Raw genomic sequence first — 18,527 nt, 5'->3', positions numbered from 1 at the left:
GACAAAGCCAGGGCGCAGCCAGGGCTGTCCCACCAGGAGCTCAGCGATGTCCTGATGCTGGGAGAGCTCGATGGCCCCGGGTGTGCAGGCAGCTGCCGGCTCCTCCTCTGCGGGGCTTTGCCCTCTGCTGCTCCTCAAACCCTTCCAGCCAGTGCAACGGGGGAATAACAAAAAAATGTAGTTAAACACTTGACAAAAGACAAAAGCCTTTGGTGGGTGAGCTGGCAGCCAAGCCCCACAGGGCTCGTGACAGGACCAAGGCACTGGCAGCAGACCAGCAGCCCCGAGGCACGGCTACCTGCCCTCCGGGGCCGCGGCAGGTTCTCACGGGTCAGGTCTCAGCGTGTGGAAATGGAGAGACACAGGCGGGCTCATCCCTGCCGCAACGTCAGTGAAATCGAGACAAAAACCAGCATCGCCTGCACTGTTCCTCTGCGGTTCAGCTAAATGAAAGAGTATGCCTTTTTAATGCAACGTGTAATTAGAGAGTGTAAGTCACAGCCAAAAGATTTTATTGAGCCAGAGAATTAGACAGTTGCATGAGTAATGAGAGCGGCTGCCGTTGCACGAGCCGGTTGGGATTGGAATGGCTGGGGCAGAGCCCCCAGCCCCTCCGCCTCGGATCTGGTCGGCAAGAGAAGTGCTCCCAAAGCCTCCCTTCGCTGCGGAATGAAAAGATCCTTTGCAGAGATTAAAATGAATTTATTATTTCACAGTCTGGTATTTACATCACATCTGGAGCAGGTATTATATACCCCATTACAAAAACATCTAAATAACGAGTCCTGCCAGTGGCAGCCGAGCACGGCTCCAGCCCCGGCCCCTCCTGAGCCGACACGTCCCCCCGGAGCGGGGCCGGGGTGCTCGGGGGGGCCTTGGCCCCGCTCCCCGCAGTGATGCTCTTGCTCCAGCCGCGTGCCACCGGCCCCACCAGCGCAGCAGCCCTGGGGACCCCGGCCCTGCCGATGTCGGGGCCACGGGGCTCCCATCCTCTCCCCCTCGACCTGCCACGCAGGGGAAGTGGTGTGTCCTGGAGAAGGTCATGAGCTCGGGGCCAGGAGATGGTACATTTCTCTTTATTTTGAATTAATACAGTGAAGCCTGGCTCAGTCTGGGTCCCTGGCTGGGCATCTGCACAGCGCCAGGCACACCAGACCTGCGGGCAGGAGAGGGCTTCCCCCGCGCGTTACTCTGACTTTCGATTGTGAACACAAGCAGGAACTTGGTGCCTAGGACTTGCACGGTAGAGAACAGATATTAAACTCGCAGCCTGATTAATGCAATTACCGAGGAAGGAGAAACCAGCAGCATGCTCCATGAGACATTTCACCATCTCTGGGGGCTGACGGGGTGTCAGACACCCCCGGCCACGCTGCTGCATCCGCCCCACGTGGTCGCAACGGCTGGGTCCCGCAGCAGGGCAAGCACAACGCTGGGGGTTGGAGCAGCCCCCCGGCCCCTGGGTGACACGAGATCAGGCCGGGGCTTAGCGCTGGCTCCTGGGAACCCACCGGGCCAGGAGCCAGGAGCCAGACGGGGGAGGGCTTCACACAACCACTGGCTCCGCAATTCCTGACAGCGACCCCGATTCGGCATCTTGGGAGATGGGGAAAGGTGACTCACAGCAATGACTTCAGCTATTTCAGAATAAAGCCCGTTCTGGGGGACCGCTGTCTGTCTGTCTCTGTATTGTCAACAGCTCTTACATGACTGGCGTATTTTATTTAACGGGATAGGAAAACGAGCCCATTTCTCGGTCAGCGAGCGTGTCCACAGGGGCAGAGGGGACCGTGGAGTGACAGGAGTCTTGCAGCTGCGCTGGGCTCCCATACCCGCAGCCTCCGGAGCAGCCGGGGCTCAGTGGATGCTCTGACCCGGTACCTGGACGGCAGCCCCGGAGCATCCCGCATCCGGCCGGGCCACGTCCGGCTGCTGAGGGACCCACGCCGAGGTTGGTCGGCCACCACCGAGCTGCACAAGGGCTACCGTGTGACCTGTGGGCAAGGAGAGAGCGTGGCAGGGGCCTGCTCACGGAAACCCTCAACCTCCTTGCAGCGGGCGAGTTACCCAACACATCCAGCTGATTCCCCCCGCCGCGAACAGCCTCAGGAGATGCAGATAGGATCTGCTCTCTGTGTTCATTTAATGGGGTGGCTGTTCCAAGTTTCAGCTGATGGGTCGTTTGTGAACCCCAAGCTCTGGTTGTAGCTGCCCCTGGGGCTCTGTCTGCAGAGGGGATGGGGAGGGGCAAATCCAGCCCCTGGGCAGGGTTCCTGACAGGGCACGGAAAGTCCTTTTGAAAACACAGGTCTGCATTTCCAAAATGCCACCTCCCCGGGGGGGGCAAGGGACCCAAAAGGGGTGTTGGAGGGTGGCCATGGAGGTTGGGGCTGCTGGACAAGGGAGGAGAGCCCTGGGGTCCTGTGGACGGGAATGGTCCCCAGCGAGCGCCCAGGACAGCACAGCCAGAGCAGAGGCTGAGTTAGCAGCTGGGGGGAAAATGAACAAAGAATATTAGGGGGAAAAAACAACGAGCTGAATGTAGTGCTGCAGTTACTGGTCAGCGATGGATGCCCAGGGCCAGAGGAACCTTCTTGGACATCCATAAAGACACGTGACCGCAAAAGTGCTTTCTGTGCACAGAAATATTAGCGATAATGAAAAAAATCCCAACATAACTTAATACGATAATTTTACGGCAGAGGAGGTGGGGTAAGAAAAACTAAAGCATAAGGAATAATTACACTCAACAGTATGAACAATGATTACAAAATTATGCAACTGATTAACCATGGCATATATGTAATTACTAATGAGTTTGATAAAATTTTAATTATACCTTGTTCTTTGGGGCATTCAGCAAGCCATGAAAATAATAATCATGTAGCGCTCTGTCACAGATGGCTGCCTCAGACGGGGGAGCGGTGACAGATTCAGGGCCGGGCCCAGCAACCTGCTGCCCCGACACAGCGGGCGATGCCGGGGGGCGGCCAGGACGGCCCCGCAGCCCCCCTGGGGCTGGTACGGAAACATCCCCAGCACGTCTGCTCGCGGGCTGAGCCACACAACGCCCTCCTCCCCAGGGAGCTACCGCTCATCAGCACAGCCCTGGCACCCACTGGGGTCTGTGCTACCCCCGCCAGCCCCGGTGACCACAGCCCGGCCCCTCTGCTCAGCTCCGGTGCATCCCCTTCCCCCGTGAACTCTTTGGGGACGCTTCCCTGGGTTCTGCTTGCCCTGGGCAAGCGCAGCCGGGCTTTGCCGGGGGACGTACCTTGGTCGTCTTCACTTTGTTGCCGCTACTGCAGCTCCAGCCCGAGAGGTCGGGCAGCACCTTGCACTCCTCCCCGTCGAGGCACGGCTCCATCTGGCACCACCACTTCTGCAGCACGATGGAGGCTGGGGGAGAGGAGGCTGTCAGCGGCTGGGTGCCCGCCCCGCTCGCCCTCAGGCAGTGGCCAGAGGGGCAGCCCCTCTCCGGGCACATCCCGCATCTGCATCCACCCTGCCAAGAGCTGTTTGCCGCCCGCCTGGCCTCGTGTGACCCAACTGCTCCCTCCACCTCCGAAACACTCTGTTTTCTCCCATTACCCCAGGTAAAAAGCCTAACGACAGCCCTGTCCTTGCTCCCAGCCAGAGCAGGGGGAACAGCGCTGTTCAGTGACCTCTTGGGGCTCCTCTCGCTGAGGCAGACGGACGCCTACGGCCACTCTGCTCTGCACGGCCCTTGTAATTTGTGCCTCCAACGCGGGTAACCAGAGCGGGTCCCCCTCTGTTTGGGAATGACGACACACACAAGCTGTTTGGGACAACAAAAGCCTTCCCTGACTCATCCTGGCATTTCTTGGTGTTGCACACGCACGCACTCGTGGGACGCGGTGAATCGATACGGCGCTGGCGGAGGCTGCTGCTGGTTCTGCCGCCTCCTCGACGACGCCACGTGGTGCCACGCAATAAAATACACATGGCGTGAGCTCTGCTTAGTGCTCCTTGCAGGTGACAGCGCTGCACGGCTGCAGCCACGCCCCTGCCTCTGGCTGCAGCGGTGCTGGCAGCAGACGCGCAGGGATCGATGTTGCAGGAGCCCCAACCGCTGCAGCACCGTAACCCGCCCGCAGCACGCAGCAGCCCGGGACTGCTCGGTGTGGGGTAACGCAGCCACACTGATGGGGAGCATCCCCAAAACGCTCCCTCTCCCCCTCAGCACCGCTGACCATCCCAGGGGCACAGAAGCCCCACAGTGACCGGGAGGGGGCAGCCGGGGGTTGGAGGGGACCCGCCGGCAGCCGCGGGATACTCACCATCCACGCAGGATGGAGCTGCCCGCGTGGTCCCCGCCACCTGCCCTGGGAAGCAGGAGCATTTCACCGTCTGGGAGCGCTCCTCGATCTTGTTCTTATTGCAGCACCGGTGAGCTGCAATGACTTCGCACGTGCCGGGCTCTACGTGCACTGCGGGAGGAGAAACAGCTGCCGTCAGCGGGGCTGTGCCCCGGACCCCCCCGGGTCACCCCCTGCGCACTGTCCTGGTGCATGACTGTGCCCGAGGCACCGGCAATCGCCCCAGAGCTGCCAGTGACGTACATGTGGCTCAGCCCAGCATCTCCCAGCGCACTGCTCCTGCTCCAGGCCTCCTGCATCTGGGCTCTGACTCCGACCCAGCGAGGCCACGCCAAGAGCTTTATTGAAACGAGGGAGCACATCAGTTAATTGCAGCTGATAACAAGACACACACTTCGCTCCAAGAGGGGATGGTGCGTGGCGCTGCCTTTGCCTTCAGAGTGCCACCACCGCCGGCCCCAGCCAACGCTCCCCTCTGGCCATCTCGCACCGCGCTCTGGCTGCAGGAGGGAGGACCGGGGCGGTGTTTCCACCCTGCGGTGACACAGCAATGTCACGGTGTTCACCAGAAATCCGGGCGGCTCTGCTGCTCCCCCTCCCAGTGCCATTAAAATACGAAGGAAGAAAGAAAACTAATGTATCAGCTGATCACCTCGGGGATGCGGGTTTGGAAGCTAGTTAGCATCAGGAATCAATGACTTTTGCTGGGTAATGGCCCACACACGACAATGCAAATGAGCCAAACGGGGCTGGATACACTCATTCCCGTGACCGAGAGAGCGGGGGGCGATCCCTGCAGTTCCTGTTTAACGAGCTCCAGAGGAGCCAGGCCTTGAGGAGTTCGTGCCCAGGGGTTTGTGCCGGTGTCCCCTGCCCCGCTCTGTGGGATGTGTCACACGAAGGGGGCCGGGGGCTGACCTGTGCCCTGGTGAGCGCTCCCATGGCTCCCTGGGAACAGCAGCGCGTCCCCACGCTCACCAGCACCCGCCGCCCGCCCGCCAGCAGCTTTGGGGAAGCAGCCGCTTCCCCTTCTCAAACAGAAGCTCAGGGCAACGCGATCCGGGGGAAACCCCTCTGCCTTGCAGCCGGGTCTTCACATCCCTGCAGGGAAATGCGGATCCAAGCTCAGCCTCGCGGCTTGTGCCGGCCGGGTACGGCCACGCCGGCCTCCAGCCAAAGCTGTCCTGGCCGCTCTCCTGCTCCCATCGCCAGGAGACGGGTGGGCAGGACGCGAGGAGCCGTCCCAGAGAGCAATGCCACCAGGCAGGGACACGCTGCCGTGAGGAAAGGCCCCGGCCGAGTGGGAACGTGGGCAGCGACAACAGCGCTCGGCCCTCGCCGCCTGCCCCGTCTGGGAGCCACACACCCCTGCCCCTGCACCCCCGGCACACGGGCAGGACGGGCCACGCAATTACCACGACTTTAATTTGGCTTTATTTATTGTTATTTCATGGTCATTTTCTTTTAATGAACCATCACTTTCATTTCTGCCCATAATAATTACACAATTACCTATCCTGGAAGTATTTTGTAACAGCATCTCTGGCCATAAATTCTATCCTCCCTCTTAAATGCCATCATAAGTCAGCTTTAATGATAATTTCCATTCTTTTTGTATGCAGAAATGGTAGACTTTCGCGAAAGTGAGAGGGAAAGCAACTCATTACAGAACAAACGTGACTGTTTTGCTCTGGTTTTATGGTTAATGGGATTTTTCAAATAATCTGAGGAATAAGCAGAGGTTTTGGCTGACTATGAGCCCACATTCCCACCACGCTCTGGTCCAGGACCACAACGAGCCACTCACACTCTCCTGCACCCCCCACCCCAACAGGGAATTTTATACCCTCCAACTTCAGCGCTCACACCTAGTTGTGGTTTTGACTCATTTTTATAAAAGCTTCCCTGCAAAGCTTCATTAGCAGAGCTCTTCCCAGGAGGAAGGGCCAGACGACCCCTCTGCTCCCTCTCACTTCTGCTCTCTGGCTTCTCATTTTCAGCTAATTTGAAAAGGTTCAGCAGAGGAGAGCCAGGCAGAACTGAGAAATTGCTCATTACAGCCATGCAGTAAGAGTTTGCCAACGTGCCAAAGCCCTTTGAATTTGCTCAGAAAGGTGCAGCACCGAGATAAAGAAAATTTTGCCTCTCCTCCACCTTCCTGCGGCTGGCTGAGCACGTGGCACCGCGGTGCTGGACCCGCAGCCTCAGAGCCCATGGGCACCCGCCGTGTCCCTGCCAGCCACACCGAGGACGCCCGGCCATCCCGGCAGACACACGGACACAGTCCCACCAGGACAGACGGACGTGGTCCCTCTCCAGCTCGCACCTCGCCCCCAGCCCACCACGCCGGGAAGGCAAAACCCGCGGCACACGAGGTGCTCTCCAGCCTGTGGCAGACGCTCTCACGGAGGAGACGCTGCTTTGGGCTGGAGGGGGCTGCCATCAGCTGAGCCGCACCAGGGGTGCAGGGAGCACGGAGGGGGGGGGGGGGCCGCGAGCTTCGGAACAGAAAGGTTCAGAAAGCCTTTGTTTTCCCTCAAAAGCGTACAGCTTCCCTTTGAGCCAGCCAGAGCCCAGGCAGCTGCAGCTCGCGGGGTCAGGCAGCAAACTGCAGTGCCTCTGCCCTGGGAAAAGAACCCTGCGTGGGGCAGACACCCCATCGCCCGCAGGCTGGTCCCAGCTCTGGGATCCAAACCCTGTCTGTCCGAAGACAAACCGACGCTCCACAGGGGTGAGCAGAGAGCCTGAGCCTGAGCCCAAGTGCCCGGAGAGCGACGGGCTCCTCCAGAGCTCCCTGCAGCTGCTTCTCCTCTGGCTGAGCAGCAGGAAACTTCGAAGCAGAGAGGACTGAGAACACGAGTCAGATGGATGGTGTTTTTAACACCGAGAGCAGGAAACCCCCAGAGAGCCTGGGATAAGTTCCAGAGCTTCTGGCATGCTTCTCCCTCTCATTTAACTGGTATTTCCCCACTGGAACCCTTTTCAAAAAAATCTTATCTCATGGAACCATAAAAGCATTGTAAGAACACATGGCCTTTGAGTCCTTCACGCAAAAGTAAAATAAAAACGCTGTCCTACTCTGGCTGACCTTTAAGTCAGCAGCAGAACATGGTTTTTTATGGCATAACCTGAATGACACATTTTGTGTGTCTCAGGGAGGCGTGGGCACAGCTCCACATGTTCAGTGTAAAATATCGCTCTGCTTGCTGGTGGAGAGTTGTAAAATGAAGAGAAGCTGGATGCAAGTAACTGCCAGGCAGCGCCCAACCCCTCTGCATCAAAACCCCTTCCCGCTGGGCACCGAAACGCCCTTTGAGAGGTCCAGGTGTCCTGAGGAGGGCTGAGCAGCACGCAGGGACCGGCAGAACCAGGGGGGAGGCAGAGGGGCCCGTCCCCGGCAGGGAGCGGAGCCACGGGCTTGGTGGGTCTGCGCGGAGCGTGGCACGGCCGGGGGGCTCCGGGGAGCGGGCGGCTCCAGGGCAGGGCCGGGCAGCCACGGCCTGACTCATCTGTACTCTGTGCCCCGCAACAACTCCACTACTAATATTCACTAAATAATTAACATCTTAAAATCACTACTGCCTTAGATGCATGTATTATTTAAGAGGGTTTCAGAGAGAAGCAGGCTTGTTTTTATTGCTCATTATCACTGTATGTCAGCTGGGATTTTTTACTATCTTGTCACCTCATGACTCTGTATCATAGAATTTTAGAATGGTTTGGGTTGGAAGGGACCTTAGAGATCATCCAGTCCCACCCCCTGCCCCGGGCAGGGACACCTTCCACTAGCCCAGGTTGCCCAAAGCCCCGTCCAACCTGGCCTTGAACCCTTCCAGGGAGGGGGCAGCCACAGCTTCTCTGGGCAACCTGTGCCAGGGCCTCACCACCCTCACAGGGGAGAATTTCTGCCTTAGATCTCATCTAAATCTCCCCTCTGCCAGTTTAAACCCGTTACCCCTCGTCCTATCCCTTCCCCCCTGATCAAGAGCCTCCCCCCTTTCCTGTAGCCCCTTTCAGTCCTGGGAGGCCGCTCTAAGGTCTCCCTGGAGCCTTGTTGAACTTCATGAGGTTGCCACGGGCCCCCCACTCATGCTCTGTCCCCCTTGTTGCACGTGTGAGTGTGTGCACACCCACTGCTCGTGCAAATCCCATCGCTTCACACTTGCAAGCAGAAAACCAAATGCCTGGAGCGTGGGGAGAACAGCTGAGCGGCCGCTGGGCAACAGATGAACCTGCGGGTGGGGGATGCAGCTCCCTGCCTTCCTCCGCGGCGCTTCCCACGCTCCCAGCGCCGCTCCTGCCTCATCTAGAGAGGGTGGCTTAGAAAAATACTCCGTCTTGATGCAAACGCTGCACATGACGGAGCAGCCAACACTTCCCCAGGCGAGAGGGAATCCTGCAGAAGCATCTCACAAATAAACGCCACAGGGCCGCGGTCTTCACTCCACGCAGCGACGCGCTGACCAGTAAATCTCTCTTACAGGATAATCAGAAACCGGTGCTCCGCTCCCCATTCACTCAGAGAACCTCATTTCCCGAAAGCAAATCCCAGCTGACTAAACGCCTTTACTTCTGCTCCGGCTTGAGTGATGAATGCGAACGAAGGCAAAGATGGCACTTTGATTATCAGCATTAGGGGGGTTTATCTGCAGACGCTGGGGCCACCTCTGCGGGAGCTGTATGCAGACAAGCCAGGCTTGTTCATCACGTAGAGCTCACCGTGTTACACGGGGGATTGAACTGCCGGTGAATCATTCTTCACCGAGGAGTCTCCCATTCCGTTTCCAAATGACTTAATCTCTGCACTTGATTCATGTGGCTATTTAAATCCAAGCACGTACCCCAGGAAGCGCCGCTCTGCTGGGACACGTCGGCACTGCCCGTGTGCTGGGGGAGCACTAGTGATCAGATCCGATTTCCGCAGCCAGATGGTCACAGCGCGGCGTTGCCCCGGACGGCTGACAGCGGGGCTGCAGGCGGGCGCTCTCGGCAAGAAAGTCAAAAGTTTGGGTGCTCGGAAACAGTGTGGCCGCACTGTCACAATTAAAGACCTTCCTCTGCTATTGCTCATTTTTGGGTGCCACACCTGGTTTTAGCTGTGAATAATAAACGCGACGCTCTAAACTGAAAGCTCTGGATGAGTCTGTCCCTTTGCACAGACAGTCCCTCAGCATCCCTGGCTCTGGGGGTCATGGGCAGCCCCACAGCGATCCCCGGCCCCACCGCCACATGCAGGAACGTAACTGCCGGCTTCCCAGGACGAAAATGGCATTGCAGCCGAGAATGCAACTTTGCGAAAGTGCGTTTCAAACACAACCTTTACCAAAAACTGTCCCAAACGAAGCAAAAGCAGCGGACAGACAACAGGCAAATAAAGGCCACGAACTCAGCAAACAGACTAAGAATTCCTGGTTTGAGCCCATGGAAATCCAGCCCAGGAGAGGAGGCAGCCACACCAAATACTTACAGTGCCAGGAAAGCAGGACGTGCAGAGAGAAACCGTGTTAACACAGACACAGAGCGGGGTCAAAATTTTACGTATTTGCTCCTTGTATGCCCTCTTTGCTGTGGATTAGAATTTGCTTGAATAAAATGTACAAGATTTTGTCCACTGTGGATAAATCTGTGTGAGCAAAAAATCCCCAGCTCCCTGCCTGCGAGCACGTGAATACGTGAGCCTGTCTCCTCACGTATGGAGCGAGATTTATACATAATTCACACCCCATGAGTACACTTGGCCGTCTGCACTTTAAACCTAGGTGAGCTGCTGCTCGAGTAATGCCAGGTCTGACTGTTCCCCGAAGGAGCAGGTCCCCTGCCACCGCTCCTGCCGGGGAGGAGGGGGCTCTGCGGGGCTCCGGCCCCAGGGACCGGGCAGGTTGGGTGAGTGCCCGAGCCCGTGTCCCGGGGAGTCCCGACCTGGTGCCAAAAAGTCTTTCCAGAAACAACTGAGGAGTTTTATCTTCTCGTGCACCTACGTTAGAAAGAGGGTAAGGCAGGGAACTGCCGACTGGCTGGTTGAGGGAGTCGCTCTGGAAGGCTCGTTTTGGTTTTAAGCAACGAGGATGGGGATTATAGGATTAGAACTGCTTTAACTGTCAGGCAAAAATGACAGAAATAGGACAGGGTTTGGTGTGGGGTCAGGCAAGAGCATGAACAGTTTCAAATTAACCCTTGAATACCTCCTTTTCCAAACACAGGCACAAGAAGCAGGCAGCACGTGCCCCAGGATCGCTCCGTACTCCAAGCACTCGCTGCTGCCGTGCTGCTGCACAGCTCTGCCAGCACAACAGCAACGCTGGCTCCCACCCCCCCCCATCCTCCCTCCCACCACGCACCAAGGAGAGGAACCCCCAGCCCTGGACCACCAGATCCCCCCTCGGTGTGGCCCATCGGGCTCCCGCGCCTGGCACACGGGCACGAAGGGCTGAGCACAATCTCTCAGCTGCTTCTCTTCTCAAGCCACAGGCTCCAACCGGGGTTCACGTAACCCCTCCAAAGTCACATCGATGGCACAGAGCAGCGTGCCAGCCTACCCGCACAGAGGGGGATCTCGAAGCCACCGCTGGGAATAACAGATTCCCACCCCAGAGCCAAGGCTACACTTCCCAGCAAGACCTTCAGTTCTACATCAGTTTATACTTGTTCCAGGTTTCAAGATGATCTTTACAACCAGAGAGCTGAAGACAAGTGGAGTGTCCATCACCTAACCAGCGTGGTTTGTGACACTCATTGCAACTTAGGTGGAAAGAGTTATATCTCACTGCTCCCAGATCAAGAATTACCTCGGTAATAACCCAAATACCCACATGTGTCTCAGATTTTGCTACAGACATGAAGAAATTTGCTTTTCAGCTCCCCAGACCAGCTAGGCTCACCAAGCAACAGTTTTTAAATGCCCTGTATTAAGTATTTACAAGTTGTAACTCCAAGGAACAGCTTTACTGCTATATGGCTCCAGGCTGCTGCCTGATCTGAGGAGCAGCCCAGGGACTTCCCTGCACGCACGGACACTCGAAGTGCAAATCCCACGGCCATCGCAGCAGCACCAGAGAGAAAATGTCAGTGCCTCTTGATGTTTGCTGGCTGGATTCTGCCCCGCACCTTCGGCACACTCATCCTCACTGCCCAGACCCCAGCGACAGGGCTGGACACCGAGGTCCCCCGGGCCAATGGTTCCTGGTCTCCGGAGACACCCGCCCGCTCCTGCAGCCGGTGCGTGCCACAACCCGAGACCACCAGCACTCGCCCTCCCACCCAGGAATGAGGGACGGACCCTCAAACATCTTGGCCCCACGTCAACCCCTCCCCAGGCATCCCCCAGAGGCCCCAAGGTGCCACCAGCGTCACGGGGACCCCGGGCAATTGCGCGGGAGTGCGACACACGTGGCGAGGACGCTGCTTCCCCTACCTGGATGGCTTCTGTGATGGGTGGAGGCCAGTGTCAGTCTTCCCCACAGCGTGGTAAGGCAGAGAGTGAGCACGAAAACCCATCTGCTCAGGCTTTGTATGTCTCTCTCACTCATTCTACCAAAAACAAGAAGAGACGCGCGGAGGAAGAGGGGCTGAGGAGGGTTGGGAGGTGCAGCCCCCGCTCGTCGATGTTGCTGCACGCAGCAGAGCGGCCCCCGAACGCGTGTGGCCGCGGGGACGTGGTGGCCTGGCTGCAGGGACGCGGCCCTGGGAGGCAGGACACGCGCCTGGGGCTCACCCACCGCCCTTGGACGGGCTCGGGCTCCTCCAGCAGCATGGGCTGTCGCGGTGGGACAGAGAGAAATCCCAGTAGCAGGAGCACAGACGAGTGCTAGTTACCTTTTACTGGGGGTTCACACTCACGCCTGCACATCTGCCAACCCGGGGGGGGTCAGGTCTCTGCAAGGGGCAGACATCAGCGCATCTGAAAGGAGAAAGAGGAATAGGGGTGGTGGTACCTGGGGAGTATGAGCTGCTGTGTCCCCCCGGGAGCAGCGGAGGACACCCCGGAGCTTGGCTGGCCCCACGTCAGCGCACACGAGAACACACCAAAACCTCTCTGGGAACTGAGCCGGTAACCCTGCTCACCCCTCAGAACACCAGCGGGGCTCCGTCCACCTCAGAGGAGCTGGTCCCGATTCTTCCTGCCAAGAGCACCCAGCTGGGTTGTTACAGCACGTTTTTAACGCAGATCACAAATACCAAATACAGCCCCAGGGTGTGCGGGAAGAGCCAGAGGAAAGCAGCACTGAGTCATTCCAGGTGTTGCCTTTTCCGCGTTGCAGTTACGCGCTGTCATCGCCCCTGTGTCACCGAGGTCCCTCGCAGTGACACCCAAGGTTTGGCTCTCATGGGCTGGGCACCTGCAAACTGCTCACCGACAGACAGACGGACGGACCGACCGCCCCGGCTGTCCCGAGGCCCAGCCACCCTCCTGCTCCGTGGGGCCAGCACCGTGGGGAGACGAGGAACGGGGTGGCCGATGCCTGGGTGGACACGCACAGCCCGTGGCAGTGCCGGGACCCGCGCCCCGCTGTCCCAGCGCCACGCCACCCCCCAGGGCTGCTTCTCCTCCCAGTACAGCTGTGAAGTTCATAAACCAACGCAAACCCACGTCCACGGCCTCTGAACACACCAGGAACCTCCCTGGGCTGCTCCGCGCGCACCACAGCACGGCGCTGGCACCCGCGCCACCCGGGACGTCTGTGGTGGGAAGGAGCCCAGTTTTACATCATCTGGAGCCCTTAAGGAAAAATTTAAATGCCCAAAGAGTTGGTATTTTACTGTTGACTGCTTTAAATACATTCTCTGTACTATTTATCAGCCACGGCCCTGCAGGTGGAAGCGGCACCAGGGCTCCGGCAGCAGCACGAGCGATAACAGCTTTGACAGCAACGTCTCCGCTGTAAACAACGCTGGGCACATACCAACGTCCCCCATAAAACTTCAGTGTCGGCTCATAATTTATTAACGAGAGGCCGTGAAGACGAATGGCGATGAGGCTGAGGCTCGGGAGCGCGGCCAGGAGAGACCGTGGGTGCCCGGGCTGTCCCTCAGTCCCCTCCCCGGGGAGCTCCGCCGCACCAGTCCCTGCTGCCGCACCCACCGGGGCCCACGCAGGCAGCGAGGGCAGCGCCAGGTTTCAGCCGGGCACCGGACAAACCTGGGCTGCTGCAAGAAGAAATCTTTTAATTTTCAACCATCTCCTAAATTTCTATCTGCTCTGGACCAGGCTGAGACAGTGCAAGAGGCTCATACGATGAAGTGCCAGAACAGAAAATGCTGATGTTTTTAATCAAAACAAAGTGATTTGAGGTGGCAAAAGGGCATTTCTTGTTTTGAAGCATTTCAAAATGAATTGTTCTGTTTTAAACTGACATTTTAAAATGAAAAATGTTTCATTCTAAAATGCTGATTTAAAATGGTATTTTCCATTTTGATTCTCCCAGCTGGAAAAAAAAAAATCGGAAAATGTCACCAAAAACGTTGACATTTGCCCAGGAAAAAAAAGAAAGGTATCTTGACAAAAACACATATTTTATGCTAGGAAAGAATCCACAGGTAAAAAAATACTCCTAATTAACACCGCGGGATAGTCAGCTCGTCCAGGAGCAGACGGAAGCGTGGTCGGGGAGGTCAGGGACACGCAGGCCTCCCGCTCACCCTCCTGGCTCCATCCCTGCCCGCCGGGTGACGAGGGACTGATCCTGCACCCTGCGCCACGGGGCCCGGGGGGGCTGCGCAGACCAGCACCGCTGCCCAGGGCCAGGCAGCCCCGAGCACCCCCCCGCCACCACATTGCCAGAGCGAAGCCGAGATGGCTCAGTGCGCCAGGAAGCCTTCGCTCCCTGAAGCGGGCACCAGCCGATGCGACCAGACTGCGCCGGCTCCCTCGGGTAAAGCCGAACTTCAGCAACCTCCAGCGCTCTGGCTGCCGGCAGAATCTGCTCCGCAAGAGGCTTCCTTGCAGAGGGGGGGGATTTTCACACAACAGCCTGCACTGCTGGAGTCCCTTCAGGGGTGTCACAGCCTGTCATGTAAATATTGATGCCAGCTTGAAACGCGTGCAATCTCCTCAATGAAAAAGTAAACAGCCCCCAGAGGTGCTCAGCCCTTCCCATAAATCCAGGGGCAGCGCGGGCATCAGCACTGCGGCCGGCCCGGAGGGGGGCACGATGCCCTCCTGCCCCCCCACACCCCCCGTCCACGCTGGACCAGGGGGAAGCCGTGCCCACATCTGTCCTGCCCCGGGAAGGGGCACATCTGGCAGCCCAGATGTGAGGACAGCAGACACGACGCTGTCCCCAGCCTCCGCGTGTCTCGCGGCAGCGAGCCCCCGACGCCAACGCACACCCCGTGCGGCTTCCAGCAGAGCAGCCCCTCCGCCCGCACCCAGAGCCCCTGGGCACAGCCCAGCTCTCAGGCACAAGCCCCCAGCCCCACAGCACCCACCGGAGCCCCCTCCAAGAGCCCAGCCCCAGCTCCTGCCAGTGGGACCCTCCGGCCCTCGTGAGGTCTCCAGGAATGTCCCCAAATCTCTCGGCTGGGCCAAAAAGCCAGCACACCACTGGCCACCTCCATCCCACACAGGACAGGGATGCGCTCCCAGCGCAAATTCTATTTAACTCGGAAAGGCTGAGCTGTTTGCTATAGCCACGGAAGCATAAATAAATCCCAGAGTTATCAATAATGCAGCCCGCGCTGCCCACGCCGCACTCAGATGGGAAGCTGCCACGTCAAGCGGCAGGAGCCGAGCCAGCGGCCGGGGAGAGCACGGGGGGGCTGGAGGAGCACGGGGCAGAGGGGTGCCATCCCCCGCAGCGGCTGTCGGAGCGAAGCTCCCCCCCCCCGGAGCCGCGCAGGCACTCAGGGCTCCCACTCAGGCACAAACTCCCGTTAGAAAACACAGCTTCGCAGAAATTGCTATTTTGACAGTTATCAACCTCCATCATCGTGAGACTCCAGCTACAAATGTTTGGTCTGACTTGAAATTCTTCAGCCTGGAATGTCATTTTGAAATGAAGAGTGGTGTTCTGGCACGTCAAGGCACTTAATTTTGATTGAAAATATCAGTATTCTCTCTTCTGCTCTGTCTGGAATTTTGTGGAATTTTTCATTAACATTTTTTGTTCGCTGTTTTCCGCCTTTCAGCTCTGAGCTGGGACTGGAGGGCAGGCGAGGAAACACTCAGACACGCAGAGGCTGTGAGGTTTGGGCCCAGGGCCTCCGAGACTGCTGCTGCCCGTCCTGGGAATGGGCTGCGAGGTCGGGGGTCCCTGGGGGGGCTGCTCAGCAAGACGCTGCCACCCTCTGAGCAGGGACCCCTCGGCACCCACAGCTCGGGGTTCCTCAGCGCAGGCCAGCGGCCCGGCTAAACCCCAGTCCCCTCCGCAGCACCGAGGACGCTCCGTCACAGGCAAAGCCGGGAGGTCGGGGGCAGCGCCCGGGAGGCCGACATGCCCGCGGGAGCTCCGCGCAGCAACTCCTGCGCCCTCCCCAAAGGGAAACCCCGCCGCAGGGGAGCCTGGCCCAAGCCCCAGAGCTCCAGGTTGAGCCGAGTCCTTTTGCACCCTTTGTTTTAGCTTCTACTCGGGGTGCACCAACAGCGCTCCAGCCCCACAGAGGTGCCAGCGAGGGCAGCACGAGGCACGTGCCCTGTGGCCGGGCAAGGAGGTGCCAGGGCAGCGCACAGAAGCGCAGAGGACTCCTTCCCCCAAGTGCGCTCGCTCGTCCTCTCCTCCACCCTGATTTATTTCCAGCTCTTTGCTCATTCCTCCAGCGTCTGCAGCATTTCCTTCCCAGCCAAGGTGAGCGGGAGAGTTTTTAACTAATTCCGCCCAAGCACGGGCCTGTTCCTGCTCCCTCCCTCAGTGAATCCCACCGCCCCACTGCCGCTGGCATTCTGAAGGTCAGCTCTGCTGACAGCTCGCACCCCAGCCTCGTCCAGAGCCAGGAACTCCCTGGCGGAGCGCGGCTGCTCATGGCGGGTGTTGAAACCCAAGGTCAAGAGCAGCTCAGTCAGTCTTGTCAGCGGGGGAGAGCAGAGGACTCGACAGCTCACGGGGTTTCCCCAGGAGATACAACCCCTCACCGGTGCCGGCTCCTCGCTGGGGTGTGGGTGCCCCGGCGCAGATGAGCTCTCCTGGGCAAGGGCACCTGCGCACACACTAGCCCCCCAGGCCTCAAAGGGGATGGCTAACGGGCAGGAGGAGGGGGCTCCTGCTCCCTGCCCACCACCACGGCAAGGATCCGCTCCCGCTCTGCCCCGGCCCACGGAGCTGGCCCTCGGGGTGAGGGGGACACGCGGCCCGCGCAAGCTGCTCCCGTCCTGCGCCCCTCGAGCCACCGCGACGCCAGCGGCCCTGCCCCGCTCCAGCCCGGCACCCACCGGGGCGAGCCCACCCGGCTGCGGCCGAGCAGCGAGGCGGAGGAAGGGGGAAGCCCCCGTCCATCCCGGCCCGGCCGGGGCTCCGCCTGCGGGGGCAGCTCGCCGGGACCAAAGGCGAGGGCTGCTCTCGCTTTCCCCTCCCGGGCTGAAGGAGGGTTTTGGGCTGCGGTAACCTCGGATCTCTCCGCGCTGCTTCGCCTCCCACAGCCGCGAGCGGCTTCGCGGGGCGGGCAGGATCGTTTCACTGGGGGTAAATCGCACCCTCGGCCGGAGCTCGCCCCCGCCGCAGGCACCGGCCAGACCCGGGCCCCATCGGGGCGAGCCCCCCGCCGCGGGGCGGGCAGGGGCCGGAGGTGACCCGGGGGGGGAACCGAGCCCTCGGCTGGAGCCGCCGCGGAGAAACTTACCGGGAAGACCCGCCCGAGCCCTGGGCCGGCGCAGCGCGGTTGGGGGGGGGGGGGGGGGGGGGAAGCTCCGGGAGCCTCGCACCGCCCCGGGGGGCGACACGGGACCGGGACACGCTGCACCCCCGCAGCGACGTGCGGCGACCGGGACCGGGCGCGGGGCCCCGACGGCGCTACCGCCGCGCCGCGCCCGGCACCGGGGCCGTCCCGGGGGCTCCGTCCCACAACTTTCCGTCCCAGCCGCACGTACCTGCCGGTGCCGTCCGCGCGGGCCGGGGCCGCCGCTGCCCATGGCCGCCGTCCGCCCGCTCCGCCGGGTCAGCGCCGCCTCCGCGGGCCGCTGCGGCCGGGGGCCGGGGGCCGCGGGCAGCGCCGGGCGGCGGCGCCGGCAGCGCTCGGCTCGGCTGGGCTCGGCTCAGCTGGGCTCGGCTCGGTGCGGAGCGGGGCGGTGCGGGGCTGGGCGGGGGCGGCGGGCGCGGAGCCGAGCGGGCCCGGGGCGCGGAAGGGGCGCAGCGCCCCCTGCTGGCACCGGGAACGGGCCTGGCACCGGGAATGGGAGCGGCACCGGGGATCCCGGGCTGGCACTGGGACTGGCACTGGGAATGAGCCTGGCACCGGCACCGGGACTGGGAGCACGACTGGGGATCCTGGGCTGGCAGCAGGAGCAGCACTGGGAGTGAGACCAGTGATCCCGCGCTGGCACCGGCACCGGGAGCATGACCAGCAATCCCGGGCTGGCACCGGGCCTGGCACCAGCACTGGGAGCAGGACTGGTGATCCCAGGCTGGCACCAGTGATCCTGGGCTGGCACTGGTGATCCTGGTCTGGTACCCGGCTCTGCACGACACCATGCCGCCACCGATCCTTCCTGGAAAGATGCTGCCCCGCACCAGTTAGCCCCGGTGCTCATTAACGTTGGCAGCGGGGAGGACTGGTCAGAGCTCATTTACCTGAAAACCAACTTCTGCCTCCAAAAAAAAGGTGTGATGGGCCCAGCAAGCAAGGAGCGGTACTGTATGGTGACAGACGGACGGACGGACAGCTGGCCCCGGTCCTGCGGCACTCTCCTGCTCAAAGCGGGACCTTGACTCCAGCGTCAACCCACCACGCTGGAGGGTCTCCTGGAGCCAGGATCTGCTGAGACACCGGTACCGGCCCAGCCCCAGCTCTGCCGAGACCCTCGAGCCCAACGCAGGGGACCCCGACCTGGGGCGGCCGGTTCCCAACCAACGGGCCCAACCCACCCCCCCCGAACACGGCTCTGCAGGCGCTGCTGGGACAACCGGCAGCAACAGGCTGTGAAGTGCCGACAGGCAGCAAAAGCAAGGGTTGAATTTTCACAGTTGCTGCCAGTAGTGAGTCCCACAACCTCAGGACAGCTGAGAGGAGAGGCTGGAATTACACACAACTCATTTTCTGTGC

General features: G+C 60.2%; 1 protein-coding gene across 1 annotated transcript; it reads right to left on the bottom strand.

Annotated features, from left to right (window-relative positions):
- Nucleotides 1-687: 687 nt before the first annotated feature.
- On the bottom strand, nucleotides 688-17,404 carry TAFA3 (TAFA chemokine like family member 3). The gene is made up of 6 exons (XM_074893554.1): nucleotides 17,356-17,404; nucleotides 12,153-12,237; nucleotides 11,752-11,867; nucleotides 4,302-4,451; nucleotides 3,275-3,399; nucleotides 688-1,994 (listed from the first exon to the last, which is right to left on the bottom strand). The coding sequence occupies exons 3-6, from the start codon at nucleotides 11,864-11,866 to the stop codon at nucleotides 1,983-1,985; spliced, it is 402 nt and encodes a 133-aa protein (XP_074749655.1). The 5' UTR covers nucleotide 11,867; nucleotides 12,153-12,237; nucleotides 17,356-17,404; the 3' UTR covers nucleotides 688-1,982.
- Between the last annotated feature and the right edge of the window lie 1,123 nt (nucleotides 17,405-18,527).

Source organism: Strix uralensis, chromosome 24, assembly GCF_047716275.1.
Source record: "Strix uralensis isolate ZFMK-TIS-50842 chromosome 24, bStrUra1, whole genome shotgun sequence".
Taxonomy (NCBI): domain Eukaryota; kingdom Metazoa; phylum Chordata; class Aves; order Strigiformes; family Strigidae; genus Strix; species Strix uralensis.
The sequence above is the reverse complement of the archived record's forward strand: the minus strand, read 5'-3'. Positions and strand labels throughout refer to the sequence as shown.

Coding starts and splice junctions, on each gene's coding strand:
- TAFA3 (XM_074893554.1), bottom strand. CDS start 11,866: ATGAGTGAGAGAGACATACAAAGCCTGAGCAGATGGGTTTTCGTGCTC. Junction 4,452..11,751: donor CCATCACAGAAGCCATCCAG/GTAGGGGAAGCA, acceptor CTCCTCCCGCAG/TGCACGTAGAGCCCGGCACG. Junction 3,400..4,301: donor AGCTCCATCCTGCGTGGATG/GTGAGTATCCCG, acceptor CCTCTCCCCCAG/CCTCCATCGTGCTGCAGAAG.